At 38.5% G+C, this 21687-nt stretch overlaps 3 protein-coding genes and 1 long non-coding RNA gene across 7 annotated transcripts in view; 1 reads left to right on the top strand and 3 right to left on the bottom strand.

Annotated features, from left to right (window-relative positions):
• Positions 1 to 13858, bottom strand: part of LOC111342842 (putative aminopeptidase W07G4.4) — a 26830-nt gene extending 12972 nt beyond the window's left edge. The window contains exon 1 of one of the 3 annotated variants that reach the window (XM_088750793.1): positions 13746 to 13858. In XM_088750793.1, coding sequence (XP_088606919.1) covers positions 13746 to 13768 — 23 coding nt within the window. In that variant the 5' untranslated portion in view covers positions 13769 to 13858. Of the gene's footprint in view, positions 1 to 797; positions 955 to 5520; positions 5611 to 13745 lie in introns of those variants that run through there. The other 2 variants (XM_088750787.1, XM_088750782.1) reach the window with 2 other exon arrangements.
• On the bottom strand, positions 8262 to 9529 carry LOC148742104 (uncharacterized). Its single transcript, XR_015997256.1, has 5 exons — positions 9290 to 9529; positions 9107 to 9190; positions 8721 to 8752; positions 8569 to 8639; positions 8262 to 8401 (listed from the first exon to the last, which is right to left on the bottom strand). It is a non-coding gene; the product is annotated as an uncharacterized LOC148742104 (long non-coding RNA).
• On the top strand, positions 9828 to 21687 carry LOC111342838 (uncharacterized). Its single transcript, XM_088750781.1, has 2 exons — positions 9828 to 9937; positions 18084 to 21687. The coding sequence occupies exon 2, from the start codon at positions 18133 to 18135 to the stop codon at positions 20284 to 20286; it is 2154 nt and encodes a 717-aa protein (XP_088606907.1). The 5' UTR covers positions 9828 to 9937; positions 18084 to 18132; the 3' UTR covers positions 20287 to 21687.
• On the bottom strand, positions 10368 to 17415 carry LOC148742103 (uncharacterized). 2 transcript variants are annotated; one of them, XM_088750830.1, is made up of 5 exons: positions 17304 to 17415; positions 12093 to 12240; positions 11172 to 11323; positions 10774 to 10997; positions 10368 to 10514 (listed from the first exon to the last, which is right to left on the bottom strand). In XM_088750830.1, exons 2-4 carry the CDS (start codon positions 12223 to 12225, stop codon positions 10809 to 10811), a joined length of 474 nt encoding a protein of 157 aa, XP_088606956.1. In that variant the 5' UTR covers positions 12226 to 12240; positions 17304 to 17415; the 3' UTR covers positions 10368 to 10514; positions 10774 to 10808. The 2 variants fall into 2 exon arrangements, with proteins under 2 accessions (XP_088606956.1, XP_088606950.1); XM_088750824.1 differs by lacking the exon at positions 17304 to 17415 and adding an exon at positions 15460 to 15616.

Below are 21687 nucleotides of genomic sequence, written 5' to 3'. Positions count from 1 at the left end.
GTGAGCAAGGTTTCAGGTTGTTAAAACTGACAAATCTAATTAAATTCCATCTCTTTGGAACAACCTTTGCAAACAAGGTAAACTCACTTGCAATTGCAACTTGAAGCTCAAAGCAAATTGTAAAAATTGCACCTAGTTTGAAACACAAACTAATATCTAATATCATGCGGAGGGGAATAGTAATTAGATTCGTAAAGAAGCTTCCGTCATCATTGTCTGATGACATCCCACCCTTATCATAACATTCCATTCCAAAATAGGATGGATAATAGGTATTAAATAGCGGATATTCCTCCAGCTACACACGCCCTTTCCATCTCTCAAAGGCTGCAGTATTTACGCAATAAAAATTTCCCCTACTCTGTTAAAACCTAAAAACAAATATGCAATATCTATGAATATATTCAAAAAGGAAAACATAACGAAAAACAAATAAGATGGAAATTCGAATGTCAAATTAAAGGTGGGGCTTCACGTCTCGAGTCAGTTCAGATCAAGCTCATGTTAACTGCAGGCAAAGACAAACTCAATACTATCGATTGCTTGATTCTTACAAGGAAAATTTGACTAAAGACATACTTTTTTTCATCGCTTTGTCCTCAAACTATCTCAAAGTTGTTCAAAAGATTGCTTGAAAAGGACGTGAAACGTAACTAATGGTTGATATTTGCCAACAGAGGGCACGCACGAGCGACAGATACGGTGGTAAAAAACTCGAAAAGCGACCTTCGAGGTAAAATCCTCGCTTCAATAAAACATCTAGCTAAAAATGGACCAGTTTTTGGTAAGATACTTGCCTCATTTTCTTCTCATCGGACATCTTGCCTCCCGAACCAAATGCACTGCAGAAATTGCGCTAAACAACTCACGTGAGTGAGCGCACGCGATTACGAATGCACTTACTACTTCATGTAAAATGCATGATGTAAACTGTCTCAACGAAATAATTTGGATATATCAACAAAGTTGAAATGGTAAATTGGCCACCGTAAATTGGCCACCGTAAATTGGCCACCGTAAATTGGCCACCGCAAATTGGCCACCGTAAATTGGCCACCGTAAATTGGCCACCGTAACGAAAGGTAGGGTACGATTCATTTGAAGGAGGGGGGCACTGGAATCTATTAGAAACCGCAATCGATCAAACCGAGAACCGCATGCAAAACCGTCTAAACCGATAAATTTGCACAACTCAGTTGTCAAAATCCTAATCGATCTGTTACTGTGGTTACAAGTGGAGCAACATAGGTTTCACGGCTATAAGATATCAGCAGAGGCGTATAACTGCTGCTCAGATCGAAGAGAAGCCAGAATTATTCTGTGGAGTAAGCTGGACAAAAGTGATAAAACATGTGAATCATTCCGTGATTTTAGAAACCGAATGCGTAATAGAGATTTGACATCTATTGTTGATGATGGATGCAGAGGATGTTATCTGTGTAATAGTTGATGTCTCATCGGAAATAATAATAATAATAATAATAATATTTTATAATAATAATTTTAGTATTTTTGCATTGAGCATCTAGTATTTTAGCTAACTATTGTATTTAGTTCAATGGATTGGACTTAGTAATTATTTTATTCTATTAATTGTAGGTGTCCCCATATTAATAGAGGGCTTGCCCCTCGGCTAGCTTATTTTCCTGACACTTAAATAAAGTTTCTATCTATCTATCTATCTATCTATCTAAGCCTAATATGAAATACCGACAAAGCACATCGATATCGGATACCAAATCCAAGTACCCGTCAATTTTTTTGACGAAAACCGAAAACCAAATGCTGAAAACGGAAAATCCGCAAAACGCAATGAACAGCAAAACCGAAAAACCGACGTTTCTTGGCACAAAAACCGATCTAAAAAATAGCCAAAACCGCAAAACCGCAAACTCCAATGCCTCCCTTTTGAGGCAGATTGGATCGGCAAGAAATAATGCTCCGGATAATGTTTACGCATTTCAAGGTTCCCTTAAGCCTTAAGTGACCAGTAGCACTGCTGAATCATTCACTAAGATCACGGGAATAAGGGAATGATAGCCAACATAAGAGACTCCTTTAATTGAACTGTTTAACCAGGAGTGAATGGCTCCTGATTTAACCAATTCTCCCCGTCAGTACCAAAGGAAATATATAGAAAAGAGTAGGGAGAATATGCATACTGATGTTAGTGCGTAAAAGGTTAATTATGTCACTTAGCTTTTGAATGACTTCTCGCATAATTGGTCTTTGTTTCATGATATCACACAAAAATTGCAATTTACAATCGACAGTTGGTCTGTACCCTTATCGACAGCGATATTCCACATCACAGGGGTGATGTGATGACGAATATATCGCTGTCGATAAGAGTACAGGCCCTGCTAAGTCACTGTCGATTTGTTTTTCACCACAATATGGATGTCAAATAAAAGGATTCTTTCAGTACCTGACCATTGTGTAACACATTTACGTGAGCAGCGTTGTCTGTACTTTTATAGACAACGGAAAATTGGCCGTTTAGAGTGAGACATCAATGCCAATTGTGGTAAAAAAAAAGATGGAAGTAAAGGAGCTTCTGTTTTTCTCAGATGATAATTGTTGAAGGCGTCGTTTCTCGGATTGAAACAGGAGGGTTGTCCAGCGCAGCAGAAATTCAGACTAAATTAAAGTGCGAGACCTTCGCAAAACTCAACGTTTTACATCTTCTTTACATGAAAACGATAATGCGATCCACCTTCGAGGCTTTCAACTTTGTTAAAGTGTTCGTGGAGAAGTCCCTTCTTGGATTATTACGGAGATTAATCTTACCTAGCCTCGATGTGATCATATTGAACACGAAACAAAAGAAAAGTGGGTTTCTTTTAGCAAAAGATACGATGTTTCAAACTGCCTTGACCATCATTTTTGTGGACCATCTGTTTCAGTGTTAAAAATGGATTCGAATAATATTGATACAGGGGAAGCGTAAGTAGTTGTTTGAATAACTATAAAATATGTAATAAATCTACCGATAAACTTTTCTCCATGCTTAATTAAGGTTCATTGTGAAATTGAAATCGCGTTCTTCAGAAAAGTTAACCATAAATCGCCAAGAAATAACTCAATAGAGCGATTTCGTATAACCCGTTCGTTATATGCGAATGACCCTTCGTTAGAAGCAAATGAGAAGAACAGCCAAGAGTGACCTATCGACTTCTTCGTTAGACGTAAGGCCAGACTGAGCTCTAGAAAAGCCACCAAAATTGAGGCGGCAGGGGATTGAAATGGTTTGTTTGAGCATTAAACTTTATCGTGATATATTAAAGTGATTAAACTCGTACATTGCTGATTTGTTGTGATCGATGAGGATAAATCAGCGTTGATAATCTGTTCGAAACTGAACCGCCTCTCTTCTGCGACGTTGAGTTGGTACAAATGGGTCGCTTCAGGAGTGATGCACCACTGAATATGTCCACAGTTTCTGCCGGAGTTTTCGTGATCTCAAGTTGCATTTCCTGACAAGCCCTCCTCCAAGGGGTTCGAAAAACCTTTGGATTTTTCTCAAACTGTCACTTGACTAAGGGATTTCCTCATAATTCCCATCGCTTATTTCATCCTTTCAAAGAGCAACAGCTCGGTAACAATAATTTCCATCTCCACTGACAACGACGTCCTCTCTCCTTTGAAGTGGTATATTTTCAGACGCCGTAATTTGTATATTTTCGTTAACAGGTAAGAACACAGACTTTACAGACATAAATACACCTGAAAGGATTTAGATGTTACATTTCGTAGTGATTCCAGCTGACTTTGTACTATGTCTCGCAACTTTACGCGAAGACGATTTCACAATAGAGCTTAAACAAGGAGAGAAGTTTCTCGGTATATTTTATTACATATTTCGTGGTAGTCATGATTCTGACAAAAACTTACATTACCCTCTCATCAACAGTATTTTAATCCATTTACTCATAAAACTGCAGCGAAAAAGCGTTGATCTCTCTCCAAAATAATTTTTTGGACGTCGAAACACTGAACTTTTCGCCTTATATGTACTTCGAGCAATTTGCACTATTTGCCCCGTGGCGATCCCAAAAATATTTGTGCCTACACAAGGATGCGATTTTTGGCAGCTCATTCATTGAAACAAGATTGCTGCAAATTGTAAAAATTGCATCGAGTAGTTTGAAACACAAACACATAATCTTATACCACACAAAGGGGAATAGTAATTAGATTGGTATTTATAAAGAAGTTTCCTTCATCTTTGTAAGATGACATCCCACCCTTACTATAACATTCCATTCCAAATTGAAATGATAAATGCGCTTTAAGTAACGAATATTCCTCTAAATAAAGACAATGTTTCGATCTCTCAAAGGTTGTAGTAAAACAATTTGAAATATAAAGTACAAATGAAAGAGAAAGCGAAAGTCCTACGAAAGAATGAATTCAAAATCCAGAATGATCTTCATCTTCAATTTTTGTAGTTAAGCAATAACTAAACGCAACATTGACAAATTGGAGGCTGTTCAGCGAAGAGCTACCAGATGGATCACTAGGTCTGATGATGATTATGGTACTAGACTATCTAAATTGAAATTGTTGCTATTATCTGATAGGAGTTTCATTGGGGATGTTACGTTTTTGTTCAATGTAATTAATGGCCATTATGACATAGACATTTCCAACAAGCTCATATTTTGTAAGGACAGAAGCATGGCTTATAATTAGAGGAAAAATGACACACAGGACCTTGTCCCAAATTTTAGCAGAACTAACGGTCTCAAATATAGTTTTTTTAACCGTATCGTTGGTGAATGGAATAGCTTACCTAATCACATTAGAGAATCAGATAGTATTGAAACTTTTAAAAAGAATGTTTTAAGTTTTATTAAGGATAAAGATAATTAGGGCATCTATTTTTATATAACTATATAGTTTTGCTATATTAAATGTTTTTAACTAGAGGGGGCAGGTGCGTCAGCGCTTTTGGTCGTCTCCTTATCCACAATATTTCCGTTTATGGTTTTTATTAACCATAATTGTAATTAATACTAATTGTTTGTGTATTCTTGTGGAGTGATTTTGTAATAAATAAAAATAAAAAACAATTTCCCTTTCTCGCAGATTGGTAATGTCAGCCTGGGAAGGTTATTCTGTAAAAGCCAAACAACAAGTATTCAATATCTATGAATATATTCGGAAAAGGAAAACACGATGAAAACAAATGAGATGGAAATTCAAAAGCGAAAAGGTAGAGCAGGTAGAGCTTCACTTAACTGCAGCCGGACAAAGACAAGCTCAATATTATCGATCGCTTGATTCTAACAAGGCACATTAGTCGAAAGACGTAATTTTTTCGTCGCTTTGTCCTTAAACTTTCTCAAAGCTACTCTAAAGATTGTTTGAAAAGGAAGTGAAACGGTGATCGTCAACAGGCAGCAGGCACGAGCAACAAATGAGGTGGTAAAAATCGCGTAAAACAACCTTCGAAGTAAAATCTTCGCTTCAATAAGACATCTAGCTAAAAGGGATCATTTTTGGTTAAATACTTGCCTCATTTTCTTCACCTCGGACATCTTTCCTTCCAAACCGAAAGCTCCCTGCAAAAACTGCGCAAGACAACTCACGCGAGAGCGCGTGATGACAAATGCACTTACTTCATGCAAAATTCATGATGCAAACTGTCTCAAATAGAATCCTCCCGTCATAGAGAATCAATATCAGCTGTTTCCATGTGTCCTCCTCCTTGACTCTCTAACTCATCTGATACGACGGTCAGGAAAATTCTGTCAAGAACGTACTTATTTGTAGCAAATTGGATCCGCCGAGAAGTTATACCTGGGTAATGATCAAGCATTTTATCGAAGCTTCCCTAACTCCCTAAGAGTTATATAATTACCAGCATCCAATTTCTCTTTAAAGACCTCATAATAATAATGATGAATCACTCACTAAGATAAGCTGGCTGGTAATTACATCATGTTTAATTAATAGGGGCAGTATCACGACTTGTGGCGATAACCACGTATCAAACTTTTGGTTAGGATTTTGGCTGGACAATAAGTCAAGCTTTCGCTCCTTATATGTCCTTATCTATTGTTTGAAGGAAAAGGGTTTTTTTGTTCGCAAGACAAAGGTTAGTAATCACCGACGCGTAGCCAGCTCACCGAGCGCGAAATTTAAATTTCTTCGGAAGCGATTAGTGTTACAAACACAGCCTTTGTGGGGGAGGTTGTGGTAATGATTGTTGCAGCCTAGACACATCTAAAAGGGGTGGGATGGGGAAGTTTGCGTCAAGAAGAGCGAGGTCTGGACGATAAGTAAGCGAAAAACAACGCATAATAGCTTTAATAAAGCGACTCTGAAAGTTGATTGAAACTATTCGGACACTCGGGAACCATTACAACTGCAGTTTCTTCCTGAATTCAAACTCTCCTAGGCTAAATACAACTTATACAAGTCATTTGATCTTTTTCGGGCCCATTCTCGTGCCCAAAGCCCATTTCGCTTCTCCTAGCCTGAGCCGGCTAAGAGAAGCGAAAACGGCTATTGGGCCGAGAATGTTTCTGGCCACGATACTACTCTTCCCAGTGGACCGCTGAGCCCAACGAATTTTTTTACCGCTTTAAAAGTAATGTTGTGAAATCAAACCCGTAGTACATTGAAATGCACTTGACTTTGACGTATTACGTGATGTTCATTTAAAAACGTTACTCTAGAGCTCAAGGCGGCAAAAAAATTCGTGGGTGTAGCAGTCTACTGAGAAGAGTAGTGGCGCTTTAGCAATCAAACTTGGAAGTCATTTGTATTTGAATAAAAAACCGCTAGTTCACAGTCGAATCAGAAGTGTCTGTTAAGTTGGCGCGTAATCATGCTAAGAACTCTAACAGTGAAAGAAAGTTGAAATCCTCCGCTTTTCCCTTTCGCTCATTTTCCTTAACTCCATTTTATAACGCGCAATATGAGTAAAAAATTTGGCGCCAGCTTAAGATACATGGAGGGCGGACAGTAAGAAAATGATCCTAAAAATTACCGCTATTAATTAACTGCGTGCGTGCCGGCAGTTTAGATTCTTCAGCGCTATGAAGATAAAAGAAAACACGTCCGCAAACCGAAAGGGAACAAAGAAAGTGTGACTTCACACCTTTTTGCGTATAAGTGACCTCACTTTTCCTTCGTCTTTCGCTCAAAACTTAGCACTCTAACAGTGAAACAAGGCTTTATCCCTCCGCTTTTTCCCCTTCCCTCATTTTCGTTAACGCCATTTAAAACCTGCCATGCGACTACAAAAGTTAAAAAGAGAGCGTTTTTCTCTACCTATTATTGTAGTGACCTGTTGTAGTCACACTCAAGCAACGTTTATAAATAGAGGGAGGCGGCAAGCGAGCAGACTAATTAAGGCTATTCTTCTAAAGTTCAACAATAGCATAAAAAGGCTCGCAAACCCTATCCGGAGTCAGAAATCGCTTTCTACAGTTTGCGAATGAGCGTAACGCTAACACTATGAGTAAGTTTTACGAAGTCTCCAAAGTACTTGACAAACGCGCAGATGCCGATAATCGTGTTCAGTTTCTTGTCCGCTGGCGCGGTTATGGGAGAAAGTACGACTCTTGGGTGGACGCCGAGGACACGAACGAGTACCTGAGGAAAGTGTTTCGCACTCGAAACCAAGGTAACCCTGGCTTGCTTCAGACCTTGAGCGTTCTTATCGCCGAAAAGTTGAAGATGAAGAAACCACCGTCAACAAGCATCGTGAGACGTGTCTCCGCAACTATGCCGATGGATCCCGAGACTTTCAGAGAGTTGTTCAGTGGGCTACCTTCAGCACCAAATCTTTTGCGAGCGACTAAATTTTCAGTGCCTGTTCACGAGCTTGACACGATAATGCCTGCTGGATGGTCATTAAATACTTTCAAAACTTCAACTACTTGTCGGTTGCAGCCCGGCAAGCCTGTTGAGTTAGCTCTATTAGAGCGAAGGAAAGTATTTTATGATCATTCCAGGTGTTTGCATTGTCAGGGCGGAAATGGTGCACCCGTCGCTTGTAAAGATGTGGTGCAGAGGATTGTTTACGGGTCAACTCTACTGAAGGTCTCATTCTACCGAGAGCGGAATAAAGAAGCCCAGAAGAAGCCCAAGGAGCGTACAAGGCTAACTTGGGCAAAACCCAGAGTCGTCAATAAGAAGAGTACAGTTCGGTGACTTACCGTTGGGTAGGTCCCGTAAAAAAAAACGGCTCCTTTAGGAGCCACCAAATAATATAAAAGTCACTGACCAACTATAATAAACACAGCTTCAACTTATACACTTTTAATCTCCAAATTTCAATTTACACTCGCCCAATGCAAATCAAATTAGTTTCTTGCGGGCTTGTTTCTTTTTTCACTCTCCTCGTCTCTTCTTTCACTAGGAGTGGCGCTCTTTGTCTGCGAACCTACGGAAGTGAAGACCAGTAAATTCGTGATTTTATATTTAGACAAGTATGTCTTTTATTTAAAAAAATGCAGCATGTCGATGTAAAACATTGTTGCCACAAAATTACGAGATATTTTGTGTTTTAAAGACTTATTTTCGCCGAGCTTAAAAAGAAAATGATTTTACCATTTTCCAGCAAATCCCGCATTGTGGGCTGATCACTTACGAATCTGGCTGCGAGCAGCACCATCCGATCCCTGTAAAATCAACATTGAACTTAAATGAAGCACCAAGCTTCGCAAACTTCAGCTTTAAAAACATCAGAAAACACAACTTACCAACGAACAAGGTAATCTGCCGGCGGCCTCTCCTGAAAATGAGTACAAATAATTGAATGCTTTTTTTTTTTTTTTTTTTAATATCTATATATATACCGATTTTACTAAGTCTTGTATGTCTGTTAGGCAGCTGTGCATACGTCGACCGCAACATTGGTATTTTGATTGACAAGTTTTTTCGAGTAAGTTGCAAAATGCTCCATGTGTGGCCGGTGATTTTATATTTTACTTGCGTGACGCGAAAACTGAGAATATTTCGCGCCTATTCTTGGCGAAGTTATTCATTTTTCCTGAACAAACATCGCGATATAATACGTATATATATCATCTATTATATGACTATCTTTAAATCCATAGCCCCTACTATATAAATTACTTATACTTACTACATCTAATTGGGCGAGATGACCCTCTAGGTACGACCCTAGCTCTTCAAGAAAGTCAGCGACCGGGGCATCATTGAATGTCAGCTAAAATTTGAAAGATTGGCAAGCGTTAAAAATAATTCGATCCGAGTTATTACAACAAAAATACGGCGCAACTGAACTATTTAAAGTCATCCCTCTTACCGTTCGAATTGGTTCCTGCCCAGGTGCTGACATTTCTTTCTGCTTTGGTCTGTGAATCCTTCAGTACACACGAATGAATTATCATTATTGACTTCTCGTGAACGACTATACTTTTTGGTAAGCGGTAATTCAACATTTAGTCTGCGTACGCTTTCAAGAATATGGCGGGTTCTCTGCTACAGTGAAGGCTATTAAATTTGAAGCGTCGAATCTTGAGAAAGGTACGTTTATTATGTTATGGAGAGCGCCCATATTTTTCTAGAGTGCGTTGCGTTACGTAATTATTAAAAATAGAACGAAGAAGTTTCTAGAACATTTAGTCATGATGACTAAGCGAGAACTTTAAGGAGAACCTTCTAGAACCGTGACTCAGCATATTTTTGTTATGATGTAATCATAGTGTAATGTTTCTAAAAATAGCAATATTACAGATCTCTAGAACATTCTAGAACTTTTCTGAAAGATATATAAGGAGTCACGCTAGCTTAAAGAAAGAGGCCTTTTAGTGAGCTATAACTGCTGTTGCGAAGAGCCCAGAGGAGCGAGAGCCGGACAGAGTTGTTTACTGGAATTGAAAGCCGCGTGGAAGGCTACGTGAGAGAAAGAATTACGGACGTCGACAATTTGTTAAAGATTTTCAAGAGAACTGTGAGTTGTGCGGTAGTACACTGAGATTTAAGTGATATTATTTGTAAAGGGCTCTAAGTTATAAGGATACTGATTGTATTAGTATTTATATCGCTCCGTAGCTAAGTGAAAAAGATAGTTATTGTACTGGTTGTCGATATCGCTTCGTAGTTATTACGTCAGTCAATAAAGTAGTTGAGTTGTACGAGTTATATCTTTCTGGCGGTTTGGAAAATACCGTAACAATTATTAATTTTTTTATTTTCATAAAAAGTTGTCTACTTTTCATGTATGGCCGTATAAAGTTCCCCGAGGAAATTAAAGTTGAACAAGATTCTCTTGGAACAATTCTGTAATCATGGGCAGAGTTTGTTCTTTTTGTCATGCAGGCCTGTTTTGGCTCAAAGCATGTTAATATCATGAGCTTAGATATTTATGAAGCTCCAGGGAATTCGTTTCAATACCATTGAATTTTTTATTGAGTCTTGTTGGTCATGACTTTTATTAGATTTGGTGGCTCCTAAAGGAGCCGTTTTTTGTCAGGAGCTCTAAAAGAACTGCTTTTATGGACACATAGCTGCCATGGTAGCTGTCGGACCTACAATGTGAAACAAGAAAATACAGTTAACAAACAAATACATGCACTGTTTTGTAACCTATAAGTTGATGAGTTATAAGATATTTATCAATCGAGAGTGTTTTATTTAAATGTTCAACAAGACTGAAGGAAGCAAAGAGGAAATGTCCCCTTTGCTGTAAAAAGATCAAACTTGTGGTAAAAAACTATTTCTAGTCGGTTAGTGAGTGTGTAGTTCCATCTCCCTTGCAGAGGGAATATTTTAAGGTTCCCCACTCACTCTGGAAACTTGGTATTCCAACATATCACAGGTCTTCAGCCCTCTTCTGCCTCTTCATGGTGGTAAATTGAAACAGACCCTTCTGGATGACACTGCAGGGCTTCGTCTTCAGAGGAACTGTCTTCCTCAGTTTCTGGACTCTCTGATACTCTGTGGTAAGCTCTCTTGTTGCGCCTCAGTTTATTGCACCTGGCAAATAGTTGCCGGGTTTCTTGTTCCATGACCTGCAAAAATTTTTACAGATTGAGGAATGACTTTCATTTCATATATTTCTCTGTATCTGTCTACATGGAACATAACAGCTGTGCAAATTAAATATTTCCTGCATGCTTCATGATCAACTTCTTACGAGCTGTGTGTAAGGCCTGTAATAAAACAATCTGTTGCCTAACACTTACTTGTACTGTATACTTTGAGTTCTTTCCACCCTTTTGAGAGCCTCTATGGAATGTCTGTGATTGCCAGTGGTTTTTTTTTTCCACTGGTTGGCAGTTGAAGTTTATCAATGTGCCATGCATTTGGAGGAACTGGGGGACATGATAGACAAATGCTACGGGACAAAAGATATAAATACAAAGTAAGTTTAGGAGGGGACAAATGATAAACTAATTACCTCATAATCTTTGGATTATCAACCTATTTCTGTTTGAATGGTGATTTGCATGCATTTCTAAAATAAGTACATAGTTAGGGAAATATCAGCTGGAGGAGGGAAATTTTAAAACTCAAAATTCTCAAACTTGGATAGAATGAAACTCTAGTGGAAATTTTACTCGGGCTTCCATAGAAAAACCAGAATCTTAAATTGCAAGTCGTTCTGGGGGGTCATGGTCACAGGCATTCCTTGCTTAAACTGTGGAAACTGGGGATGAGAGTGCAACAACTTCTGTTGTCATGTGCTCGCTCTTCGTAAACAACAAATGTACAGATGTTGTGTTTCGTGAAGACAGTGTGCAAAGATTTACAAACGCACTTGCTGTTTGTGCTGGGTCACGCTAAATAACTATAATGCTGAGACGAACACCTCACTTGTTGAAGAAATTAGAATGTTCGTGAACACAACTTTGAAGGTTATGCTATTAACAGCGAATTGGATTAGGATAGTGACAGAAGCAACTTGAGTAGTAAGGTTAAATATCTAAGCTTAGCTCTTCCGTTAAATATCCTGTTTCTGTTATTGGTTTTATTGGGTTCAATACTTGTTTAGTATGATTTGGTATTTTGTACATAACCACTATAATTATTATATAAGCAATCATGAATGTTGGTTTGCTCTTTGCATGGAGTTGTAAGTGCTTAATAGAGGTGTATTTTCATACCATGAATGTATGGTGTGAGGTCATCATCGTAGAACAGTTCCATAAACAGCTTTCCCCAGTCTCTTGCATGGTCTTGAAAATTATTTGGATGGATGTAATCAGGGTGATCCTCTTCCACCTGTAGGGCCCTCATCAGTGTCTTGAATCCCTAAATGTCACAAGAATGAATATAACCATTTTAAACCATAAAATCTTTTTTTTTGCATTTCTTGTTGTAACATTTTCATTGCTAAAAAGGGCTTACTACGGAGTGAGGGAGTAAATAGAAGAAGTTTCTCCATGAGCACCTCTGCATCTTGTAAAACGATATGCTTATTTTTCATGAAGGGGATGTAATATTAATTTTGGCACAAATTCAATGAAAATTAGCTAATTCAAAGAGCATATTATGCAAGATACTACTTATTCAGATCATGCATTTACAATCGTTTTGTAACGATAGGTCATGTGACTTCATGAACCAATTAATTTTGTCCCAGTCCTAAACTCTCGAGACAGCTGTTGTCTGTGAATGTGGAAGTTCATTTTGTGGGTTGTCGTTTGAACTACACCCATAACCAAGCCGTGACGAGATAGTCTAACCGGCCTTTCAAATGATGTTTGTTACTTTAATGGCTACAACTTAAAAATGAAGTAAAAAACAAATGGAAACTTGTTTCTTGTTCAGGTAGGCATTGGCTTTCAGTAGAAGTACTAGAAATAGTTCTTCTCTCAATAATTATCAAAAATATGGGACGTCTGCCAAAAACCTAATGGACAAGGTATTTTTCCAAGAACAACGTACCACTATTTAAAAATGACAGATCTAAATAAATTCCATGTCTTCGGAACAAACTTTGCTAAGAAGGTTGATATATTTGCAATTGAAACTGGAAGCTTAATACAAGTTTTAAAAATTACACATAGTTTGAAACAAACACATCATTTAATATCATGCGAAGGGAATAGCAATTAAATTGATAACGAAGTTCCGTAATCTTTGTCAGATAACATCCAACCCTTATTATAACATTCCGTTGCAAAATAAGATGGATAAATGCACGTTAAATAACGGGATTTCCTCCCACCAAACACGTTCTTTCCATCTCTCAAAGACTGCAGTAAAATAATCGGAAATATAAAGTACATATTGAAAAGAAAGCGGAAGTCCCACACAAGAATTTTCCTATTTACGCAATAACAATTTTCCTTGCTCACGGATTGGTAGTGTTAGCCTGAGAAGGCCTTTCTGTAAAAACCTTACAACAAATATTCAATAACCATGAATATATTCAAAAAGGAAAACATGATGAAACAAATGAGATGGAAATTCGAAAGCGAAAGGATAGAGCTTTACGTATCGAGTCTGTTCAGCTCAGGCTCTTGTTGACCACAGGCAAAGACAAGCTCAATACTAACGATTTCTTGATTCTTGCAAGGCACAGTTGACTAAAATCGTACATTTCTTGTCGCTATGTCTCCAAAATATCTCAAAAGTTACTCTAAAGATTGCTCGAAAAGGAAGTGAACCGTAATGATTGATCAATCAACATTAGACAGCGCGCACAAGCAACAGATGAGGTAATAACGACACGCAGAGCTACCATTGAAGAAAAATGCTCGCTTCAATAAGACATCTAGCGAAAATGGATCATGTTTTGGTTAAATACTTGCCTCATTTGCTTCTCCTCAGACATCTTTCCTCCCAAACCGAAAGCTCGCTGCAAAAACTGCGCAGGACAACCCACGTGAGTGCGCGTAATGAGGAACGCACTTACTACTTCATGCAAAATTCATAATGCAAACTGTCTCAAATAGAATCCTTCCTCTCTAAAGGATCAGTATTAGCTGTTTCCATGTGTCCTCTATTTTGACACTGGTTCCTCTCATAGAACGGTCGAGAAAATTCTGTCAAGTCGTGTTCATTTGTAGCAAATTGGATTCAGCGAGAAGTAACGAACTGGGTAATGATCAAGCATTTCATCGAAGCTTCCCTTACGCCATAGGAGTTTATTCCAATGAATTCAAGGAAGCAAACGAGCTTTTGTTTTCCTCAGCGAACGAGTTCGATGTTTCCCCTTGAGTAACGTTGTTTCCGCTGACAACGACGTCTTCTCCTTTCAGGAAGTATATTTTCAGATGCGGTACTTTGTATATTTAATACGTTAGGGAGTAAAAACACAGATTGTACACAAGTAAACACAACTGAAAGGACTTACATGAGTTATTTCGTAGCGATTTTGGCTGATTTTGTAATATGTCTAGACCATTACGCGATGACGATTTCACAATAGAGCTTACACAAGGAAAGAAATTTATCGTATTTGTTGGTAATTCTGACGAAAACTTACACAACACTCTTATTAACAGTATTTGAATCAATTTATCATAAAACTGCGACAAAAAAGCATTGATCTTTCTCCAAACTTATTTGGACGTCGAAACAACCTTTCGCCTTACATCTAATTCGAACAATTTGCAATATTTGCCCCGTGGCAATCCCAACAATATTTGTGCAACACAAGACTCCAATTATTAGCAGTTCGTTTATTGAAACTTAAAGCTTACTGCAAATTGTAAAAGTTGCACCCAGTAGTTTGAAACACAAACACATCATGTTATACCATACAAAGGGGAATAGTAATGAGATTGGTTTTCGTAAAGAAGTTTCCTTCATCTTTGTTAGATGAAATCCCACCCTTACTATAACGTTCCATTCTAAGATGTAATGGATAAATGCGCTTTAAATAACGAATATTCCTATATAAATATATAAAGACGCTCTTTCGATCTTTCAAAGACTGTAGTAAAACAATCGGAAATATAAGGTACATATGGAAGAGAAAGTGGAAGCCCTATGAAAGAATGAATTAAAAAATACAGATGATCTTCATCCTCAATCTTCGTATTTACGCAATGACAATTTCCCTTTCTCGCAGACACTAAGGTAATGTCAGCCTGGAAAGGCCTGTCTATAAAAGCTTAACAACAAATATTCAATATCTATGAATATATTCAGAAAGGAAAACATGATGAAAACAAATGAAATGGAAATTCGAAAGCGAAAGGGTAGAGCTTCAAGTCTCGAGTCTGTTCAGCTCAGGCCTCTTGTTAACTGCAGGCAAAGACAAGCTTAATACTATCGATTGCTTGATACTAACAAGGCAAATCAGTCGAAACACGTACTTTTTTCGTCGCTTTGTCCTTAAACTTTCTCAAAGTTACTCTAAAAATTGCTTGAAAAGGAAGTGAAACGCTGATCGTCAACAGACAGCGGGAACGAGCAACAAATGAGGTGGTAAAAATCACGCAAAACAACCTTCGAAGTAAAATCTTCGCTTCAACAAGACATCTAGCTAAAAGGGATCATTTTTGGTTAAATACTTGCCTCATTTTCTTCACCTCGGACATCTTTCCTTCCAAACCGAAAGCTCAGTGCAAAAACTGCGCAAGACAACTCACGCGAGTGGGCGTGATGACAAATGTACTTACTTCATGCAAAATTCATGATGCAAACTGTCTCAAATAGAATCCTCTCGCCATAGAGAATCAATATCAGCTGCTTCCATGTTTCCTCTTCCTTGACTCTCTAACTCATCTGATACGACGGTCAAGAAAATTCTGTCAAGAACGTACTTATTTGTAGCAAATTGGATCCACCGAGAAGTTATACGCTGGGTTCTGATCAAGCATTTTATCGAAGCTTCCCTAACTCCCTTAGAGTTACCAGCATCTTAATTTATTCTTAAAGGCCTAATAGTAATAATGATGAATCACTCACTAAGATGAGCTGGCTGGTAATTACATCATGTTTAATTCATAAGGGCAGTGATAACCATAGACGAGGACAAGACGTTTCCTCATAGTTGCTCTGCATCTTGTAGCATGATATGCTTGTTTTTTTCCTGAAGGGGATGTAATTTTGGCATGAATTCAATGCAAATTAGCTGATTCAGAGAGCATATTATGCGAAATATTCCTTATTCAGATCATGCATTTACAGTCCTTTTGTGACGATAGGTCGTGAGACTTCATAAACCAATCGTCATTTTCGTCTCAGCCCATGAACTCTCGAGAAAGCTGTTGTTATTGTGGAAGTTTACTGTGTGTGTTGTCGTTTGAACTACACCCATAATCAAGCTATGATAAGATAATCTGTACCTTTCAAATGATTTTTGTTACTTCAGTGGTTAATAATTAATCATAAAATAAAACACAAATGGAACCTTGTTTTGTTCTGGTAGGCAGCGGCTTTCAGTAGAAATAATAGAAACAGTTCTATCAACAATTAACAAAATATATGGGATGTCTGCCAAAAACCTAATGGACAAGGCTTTTTCCAAGAACAAAAGGCCAGTATTTAAAAATGGTAGATCTAAATAAATTCCATGTCTTTGGAGCAACCTTAAATAAATTTGCAAATGAAACTTGAAGCTTAATGGAAATTGTAAAAATTGCGCCTAGTTTGAAACACAAACACATCAGTTAATATCGTGCGGAGGGGAATAGCAATTAAATTGGTAAGGAAGTTTTCGTCATCCTTGTCAGATGACATCCAACCCTTATTATAACCTTCCATTCCAAAATAAGTTGGATAGATGCGCTTTAAATAATGGATAATCCTCTATATAAAGAAGCTCTTTTTATCTTTCAAAGGCTGCAGTAAAACAACGGCAAATATAAAGTTTACATGGAAGAGAAAGCGGAAGTCCTACAGACTGAAGATAAAATTCAATTTTCGGATTTACGCAATAACAGTTTCCCTCGCTCGCGGATTGGTAATGTTAGCCTGGGAAGGCCTGTCTGTAAAAGCCTAACAACAAATATTCAATAACTAAGAATATATTCAAAAAGGAAAGCGTATTAAAAAACCAATTAGATGGAAATTCGAAAGCGGAAGCGGTAGAGCTTCACGTCTCGAGTCTGTTCCAGCCCAGGTTCTTGTTGACTACAGGCAAAGACAAGCTCAATACTATCGATTGCTTGATTCGTGCAATGTACAGTTGACTAAGGACGTCCTTTTTTCGTCGCTATATCCTCAAAGTATCTCAAACGTTGCTCTAAAGACTGCTTAAAAAGGAAGTGGACCGTAACGATTGATCGACAACAGACAGCGCGCACAAGCAACAGATAAGATAGTAAAGATACGCAGAGCTACCTTCGAAATAAAATCCTCGCTTCATCAATTAAGACATCTAGCTAAAGTGGATCACGTTTTGGTTAAATACTTGCCTCACTTTCTTCTCCTCAGACATCTTTCCTCCCAAATCGAAAGCTCACTGCAAAAACTGCGCAAGACAACTCACGTGACGGCGTGTGACGACGAATGCACTTACTTCATACAAAATTCATTATGCAAACTGTCTCAAAGAGAATCCTCCCTCTATGGAGGTACAATATTAGCTGTTTCCATGTGTCCTCGTTTTTTTACTCTCTGGTTCATCTGATAGGATGGTTGAGAAAATTCTGTCAAGTACGTATTCATTTGTAACAAATTGGGCTCAGCGAATAGTAATGTGCTGGGTAATGATCAAGCATTTCATCGAAGTTTCCCTTACGCCCTAAGAGTTACCAGCAACTAATTTCTCCTTATAGACCTCATAGTAATAATGATGAACCACTGACTCACTAAGATCACGAGAATAAAAGGAATGGTCGTCAGCCTAAGAGACTTTGGTCCAGATGGTTTAACCACTTTTTCTTGTAGTACTGAAGGAAATGCGTAGAGAAATGCGTATGGAGAATGATGTGGAAATTGATGATAGAATGTAAAAGGTTAATTAGGTCACTTTGCTTTCGCGAATTGCTTATCGCATTGTTGTTTCTTGTTTCATGATATATAATTCAAATATCATGTCCCTTACATGATTGGAGTTTCCGTGTTCACCTTGTAATACTATATAAATGATTGATGATTGCTAGAAAAAGAAGGGAGTGTCCCCGAGCGAAATTGAAACGGAAAATTCTGCGAAAACGGAAGTTTCTAAATGTGATCGCTTTATTTCTTTCCAGCGTTGTACTCTTCGTGTGGGGTAAGTAAGGCATTCAGAAACTTCGCCCGATGGATCATCCTGTGGTAGTCAAAGAGCCCGCTGGAAAGTATTCTTCTGACTTGTTAAAAGTTTGTGAAGACCACTTCAGCAGAATTTACCCGGACTATGTTAACACCATGGATCATGAGACTGTCATGTGTCCACCAGCATTTCCTTTCGAATACATCGCTCCAACTGGAGAGGCTTCGGGAGCAATTCCTCTCGCTGACATCGAGAAAGTGAATATCGAAGGAGATAGCGCCGAACTCCAATTGTTCTACGTGTTGGAAAAGTTTGGGAAAGCAACAAACCAACCGATGTTCGTTCTACCGAAAGTAAAATATGCTGAGTTCATCGAAAATATTATTCGCCAAACGGTGCCGCTTAATCGTCAGACTGATCTGGAGAAAATAAAATTTGACGAAGAAAGCGACTTTGTGATTGTGCATCGTAATATTGGTGTCATTCTTATCGAAGTTAAATCAACAAAGAAGTTTTCAAAGTCACATCAAGGGAAGGCACGAAAACAGCTTCAAGCTGGCGAGAAAATAATTCGTGCTCTTTTGCATGCTGATCATAGTCAGGAAATTTCTATCCCTGTCAAGAAAGTGATTGCCATGCCAAACGTAAGTGACCCTGGTCGAGGAAATCAAGAGTATATCAGTCTTCGAGAAATCGATACTCGGCATTCTGAGGGCGGTTTCGCCAGCTGGTGGCAAAATAACTTTGATTCAAGAGAATTTGACAACAACGAAAAGCAACAACTTCAAAGGTTAATAGCCATTTTAGTCCGCCTGAAATGCAAAGTAAGCTCCGAAATTCTGTCTGATGTCTATGAGAAGATTGACGAACAGGAATTTCTCCGAAATAGCCATAAAAAGTATACCAAGCAGGATGGGGACGGGCCGGAAGTGGTTGTGAAAAGTGCTGATCGACCAGAGCGAAACATCTTATCAACGAAGTTTACGTTTCTGAACCTCGAGCAGTTACGTATTTGGAATGGACCACGGAAACAGTTCTTCAACGGTGCATCTGGCTGTGGAAAAACAATTCTGCTTCAGTTCAAAGCTTTAGAGTGCGTTAAAAGGAAAGAAGAAAAGGTAATGATCGTGGTACCCTCTTCTTTGACTAACCTTTACAAAGAGTTTTTCGACGACAATATAGAAGACAACATTTCCAGTAGAGTGACTATTTGCTCCCCTCTTGAGTTATCCAAGCTTCTCCAAAGAAGAGATTTCGATGGTGATCAGGTAAGCAATGTTAAAAGTGATCCCGGCTGTGATTTTTCGAGCAATAACGGAGGCTATTCCACGAGCGACGCTCAAAATGGTTCCGGAAGTGATCTAAGAGAATTTCACTTCTTTGTTGATGAAATGCAAATCTTTGAAGCCGAGATTCCAGACACGATGAACCTGTTGGAGAAACTTCTGACCCGAATCACAGATCAAGATTGTTACTGTTGGGTTGCATATGATTATATGCAAAGGAATGAAAGCGTCGTTTCTCGGGATGAAACAGGAGGGCTGTCTGGCGCAACAGAAATTCAGACTCAAGCGCGAGAGCTTTGCAAAACGTTTGGCGTTTATCACTCTTCTTGTATGAAAACGATACTGCGATCTACTTTCGAGATTTACAACTTTGTTCAAGCATTCGTGAAGAATTCCCTTCTTAAATTAGTACAGAGATTAAACCAACCTGAATTTGATCATATTGAACAAGAAGCAAAGGAACTATGGGTTTCTTTTACAAAAAGATACGATGTTTCAAACTACCTTGGCCATCACGTTTGTGGACCACCTGTTTCATCGTTCAAGAATCTTGATTTTGATTCCATTGCGAATGTCATAGAGGATGAAGTTAAAAAGTGGTCGAAAAGTGGCTTACATCACGTCGCTGTTCTTTTCACTTCGTTCTTTCCCAAAGAAAACTTGTCTCGTCTGATGGCCCAAAAGAGGATTCCAGTTTGTGATGTAAGCAACAGGGAAGAAAATAAGGTAGTACTGGATTTTGGACACAACGCTCATTCACATGAATGGCGAGTGGTTGTCGCCATTTCCTGGTTCAACGATAAGCTGATTAGTAACTACATCATGTTTACAAGGACAGTATCACGACTTGTGGTGATAACCATTGACGAGGAGGAGATGTTTCCTCATAATCGCCTCTGCAAGCTTCCAGACTGAGTGATGTTTAGAGGTTACAGTTAATCACGGCTCTTACGGCTCCATTATAATATATTCTACGACCAATCATAGATCCCATCTCAGACGCCTTAAGTCGTGCCCCAACAACTTTTTATCCGAAAATCTTCCCAATTTTAATTTCCATTCATAAAATTCTCATTTTTGAAGTAGTTTCTCATGTACGTGTACTTGGAAAATGTTTGAAGCAAATTGTTTCTGTCGAATTTGATGAAAGAAGTTTATAATTATTCGAGTACCCAAACCAACCCCAAATACACAGATTAGCATAGAACCTTGAAACTAGTTCTGTTGGGCGCAAAGTTATCGGAAAATGCTTTCTTATCCTACCTTCAACTGGGACAAATTTTAATCACGATGACGAGCTATTTGGTGTTTTCCTAGAGAATATTTTCAATCTCTTGGTGTTTTCCCCATGGATTGTATGGAGATGGATCGGACATGTTATGCGGCGGGAGCAGGACAACATCATCCGCACGGCTCTCCACTGGACACCTGAGGGGAAACGAAAACGAGGACGGCCGAAGAACACCAGGCGCAGAACGGTGGAGGCAGAACTGAAGACCCTACATCACTCCTGGAGGACCATTCAAAAGATGGCCCGGAACAGATAAGAGTGGCTTTCCTTTGTAACTGCCCTAAACGCCAGGAGGACGTATAGGCACTAGTAATAGTAGTAGTAGTAGTACTCTTAGATCGCTGCCCAAATTTTCCCTAACGGGGTAAGCAATTATTTGATAGGAATTTAATTGAAATGTTTGAAATCATAAAAAATCGCCTTTCTTCGCCAGCACTAGATAAAGGTATAAAGCTATTTACTCACTTTGTGGTACTAACTTGGATAAAACCAAGACAACTGAGACGAGGCTAGAAACGATTTCACTCTGTTCCGGTAAAGGATCAAAACTGAAAAAAAAAACAATCAAACCTAGCTCCACAATGTTGAGGATTCGCCTTTTTTACTAAACGTAGTCGTAAAACCGGATCGAAATGATGTCGCTACAAAAGGTTTACTCATGGAAAAGGACAGTTAAAGGAGATTAACCTGAGCTAGCATTAGGTTGGAATTGAAAAATAATTTTTGATTTATAATAACACCATTAAATGTAACACCTAAAAGCTAATGGTTGAAGGAACGCATACAGTTTTATCTTCGTGGCAATTGAAACCTCCCTCATATAAGCCCTGTGGTTTTCCCTTCGACATGTGTTATAATATTGTTATTCAATAAGTACCGTTAACTGATTATCTGGTGATATGAACCACCCAGGATTCCTAGCTATGATGTTATCCCTCTATGAATGGTTAATAATTAAATTGTAAATTGTAAGTTCAGTGTTTGCTATACGAAGAAATAAGATTTTTCTGCAATTTTTCTAGCAA

The sequence above is a fragment of the Stylophora pistillata genome, chromosome 1 (assembly GCF_964205215.1).
Source record: "Stylophora pistillata chromosome 1, jaStyPist1.2, whole genome shotgun sequence".
Taxonomy (NCBI): domain Eukaryota; kingdom Metazoa; phylum Cnidaria; class Anthozoa; order Scleractinia; family Pocilloporidae; genus Stylophora; species Stylophora pistillata.
This window is presented reverse-complemented; position numbering and strand designations above follow the sequence as displayed.